This window comes from Phoenix dactylifera, chromosome 11 (assembly GCF_051530095.1).
Source record: "Phoenix dactylifera cultivar Ajwa chromosome 11, Ajwa_hap1_PhDact_Kaust_v1.1, whole genome shotgun sequence".
In the NCBI taxonomy this organism is placed as follows: Eukaryota; Viridiplantae; Streptophyta; class Magnoliopsida; order Arecales; family Arecaceae; genus Phoenix; species Phoenix dactylifera.
The window spans coordinates 19,498,203-19,500,897 of NC_143200.1; the positions used below are offsets into that span (position 1 = coordinate 19,498,203).

General features: G+C 38.7%; 1 protein-coding gene across 1 annotated transcript; it reads right to left on the reverse strand.

The window, feature by feature from the left end:
- Positions 1 to 230: 230 nt before the first annotated feature.
- Positions 231 to 2,113, reverse strand: LOC120104937 (uncharacterized). Its single transcript, XM_088707113.2, has one exon. The coding sequence runs from the start codon at positions 1,984 to 1,986 to the stop codon at positions 1,792 to 1,794; it is 195 nt and encodes a 64-aa protein (XP_088563239.1). The 5' UTR covers positions 1,987 to 2,113; the 3' UTR covers positions 231 to 1,791.
- Positions 2,114 to 2,695: the final 582 nt, after the last annotated feature.

Below are 2,695 nucleotides of genomic sequence, written 5' to 3' on the forward strand. Positions count from 1 at the left end.
GGAGGATGAAACATTAATTTACACTAATAATTAAAATATTTTATACTTTTATTATTATATTATACTATAAATATAATATTATATTACATTGCATCATAATACATTAATATGTTATTACTATTATGCTATATTATAATAATATTATTTTACATTACAATATTATTATACTATATCGTATATTTATGTATTAATATATGTTATGTTTTATTATGTTCTGTTATATAATACTATGCAATATCCTTTATGGTAATTTTGTCATACAAAGTACTTTCTCAGTTTGTTTACCAAACATATGTTAAAGTACCACAGCACTTTACAAATGTAGTTACCAAACAGCAAACAACTTTTTATAACAGCTCTACTTCAGATAGCTTTACTTCCAACAGCTCTACTGCCGACAGCTCCCCAAACAGGGCCTTAGTATGTTAGGGCTTCTTTTTCCCTTTTAATTCTACTCAAATCCTTTGTACTTCATGCTCCAATTTCTTGCCCTTCTAGCACAAGTAGAGCCAAGTTGATATTGTCTTATTTTTATTTTATATTTTTTAAGAGAAAATTTAGATTTTTAGAGAAACACCATTCAAGAATTAAACCCAAAATTTGTGCTTGCTGAGTAGAGAGATCTGGCAAGTCCTAATTCACTTTCTTTTTTTCTTTTCACACAAGGCTTCCAAGTAAAGCAATATTTAACAGCTCTTCATCATCATGTTCTGCATATGACATGGAAGATTATAAAATCTTTCTCCACTGAGTGCAAAAATTTGATTTACACATTAGAGTGACACGTCATGGAAAATATCTAGATGCTATAAGATTAGGTAGTTCTCCTTGACATATGATTAACATTAGTTAGCAAGACCTTTTCAGCATCACCTCTCTTCCCGATGGCATCTGTAACAAACAACAGCAAAACACAAGCACTGGCAATGGAATCCAGCATAAATTTGCAGGATCCTCCTACTTTGGGCTCTGTCGGAATTAGCCCAACTGGATAAAAGAGGAGAGACTTCAGAGAAGTGCAAGGACTTTGGACAGGTCTGATATCAAATTAAAAAAAAAAAATGTCATGAAAAGGTCCGGTTTCAATAAGAGGTTCATTTTGAACAAAAGCGTCACTCCCCTTTGGCCATCCCCAAATCAAATAACACATCACATCAAGCAACGGTTAGTTATAAAGTCTCGTCAGTGGATGAGCTAAAACTCTCACCTATCACCAACCGCAACAACCCCCATCCGTGCACGTGACGGTCCGGTTCGAAGTGGTTCGCGGTTCAATGACTCGGACCGGCGTTTTCTAGAGTCTAAACCAAGCAGGACTTCAGCAAAGTGACGAATCAAAACCAAACCGGATTGGGTCCGGAAACTCGGAAAACGGCCGGATGTTCGGCATGGCTTCCAACTTCCTTCGCATTTGCGCTAAGATAAAGAGAGAAAAATTAGAGAATCAAACCCACCTTGGACAGATAGAAAAGATAGGAGAGCTGGTGAATCCAATCCATCTTTTTTTTTTTTTTTTTCAGAGAACGTCGCAGGATCCATTAGCGAATATGGATTTAAAAAATTCATTAAAAAAATAATATTGTTTTATAAGATCCACGAAGTTTTCGCCGGCATATCAGTAGATCTTGATCCAAAAACGAGACTCAAGGACCCACCTTGATCCAAAAAAAAAGTTCCCAAGAAAAGAATGCAGATCTCTTAGAAAAACTCGACCCAAAGAGCAATGAAAGGAAAGATTTAAAAAAAAAAAAGGATTATAGATTGAGATCTTGGATGGAAGAACCGTATGTTTTAGAAGGGGGCGGGGGCTCCTTGGCCCAAGAAAGGCCTCGAACCATGGACACCGGCGTCTTCCAAGTGGAAGGCGTCCTTGAGCTTGTGGAAGCCATGGGCGAACACCCCGAAGCCGAAGACGAATCCTATCACCACGATCACCAGCACCAACAGCAAGCACAGGCAGCACGATTTGCTTGGGCAGCAGCACATCTTTTCCGTCCAACGATCGCTATCCAAAGAGAAGGAATCTGAAGATATTTTTAGGAGAAAAGGATGGTATGAGTTTAGGCTTCGCCGCTCTGGGCTTTTGAGAAGAGAGAGAGAGAGAGGGGGGCATATATAAGAGATCGGGGAACAGAGGGGGTTTCCGAGTAAAAGACGGGGAGCGTTTTATGGGGCGGGGCCCACTTGCCCCGGTGTGATTACGGTGGTGAAAATTAGGAGGTTGCACGTGTGTTCATTAGAGATCACAAGTCCAAACTGGTTAACGCGGAAGGGCGACGCATCTTCAAGTCATCAGTTTTGGAGGTAGAACTCAGTGTCGTCTGAGAGAGAGAGTCTTCTATGTGAGATGAGTTCTGTAGATCCAAAATATCATTTTAGAAGGAGATTCAGCGAAAGTGATTCAACGAATTCTGTAGAAGGGGTTCGGAGGGCTTTGTATCTGTTCTTCCATCTCTGTGGAGTATTTTGCCTCTTGATTTATATGGCAATGCTCATGCAAGATTGGTGTGATCTGCCGATGCATCAAAAAAAAAAAATTAGAAGATTTTTTTAGCAAAAAAATTAGGGATTTGGTTCCCTCGTAAAAAAAAAAAAAAAAATGGCGACTTGCTTTAGTATTGTTTGGTAGGTTTAATTTTGTTACTATTTTAAGGGAGCCGTGGTTTCCACGCATTGGTCGGATTTGGTAGAGATT

Coding starts and splice junctions, on each gene's coding strand:
- LOC120104937 (XM_088707113.2), bottom strand. CDS start 1,986: ATGTGCTGCTGCCCAAGCAAATCGTGCTGCCTGTGCTTGCTGTTGGTG.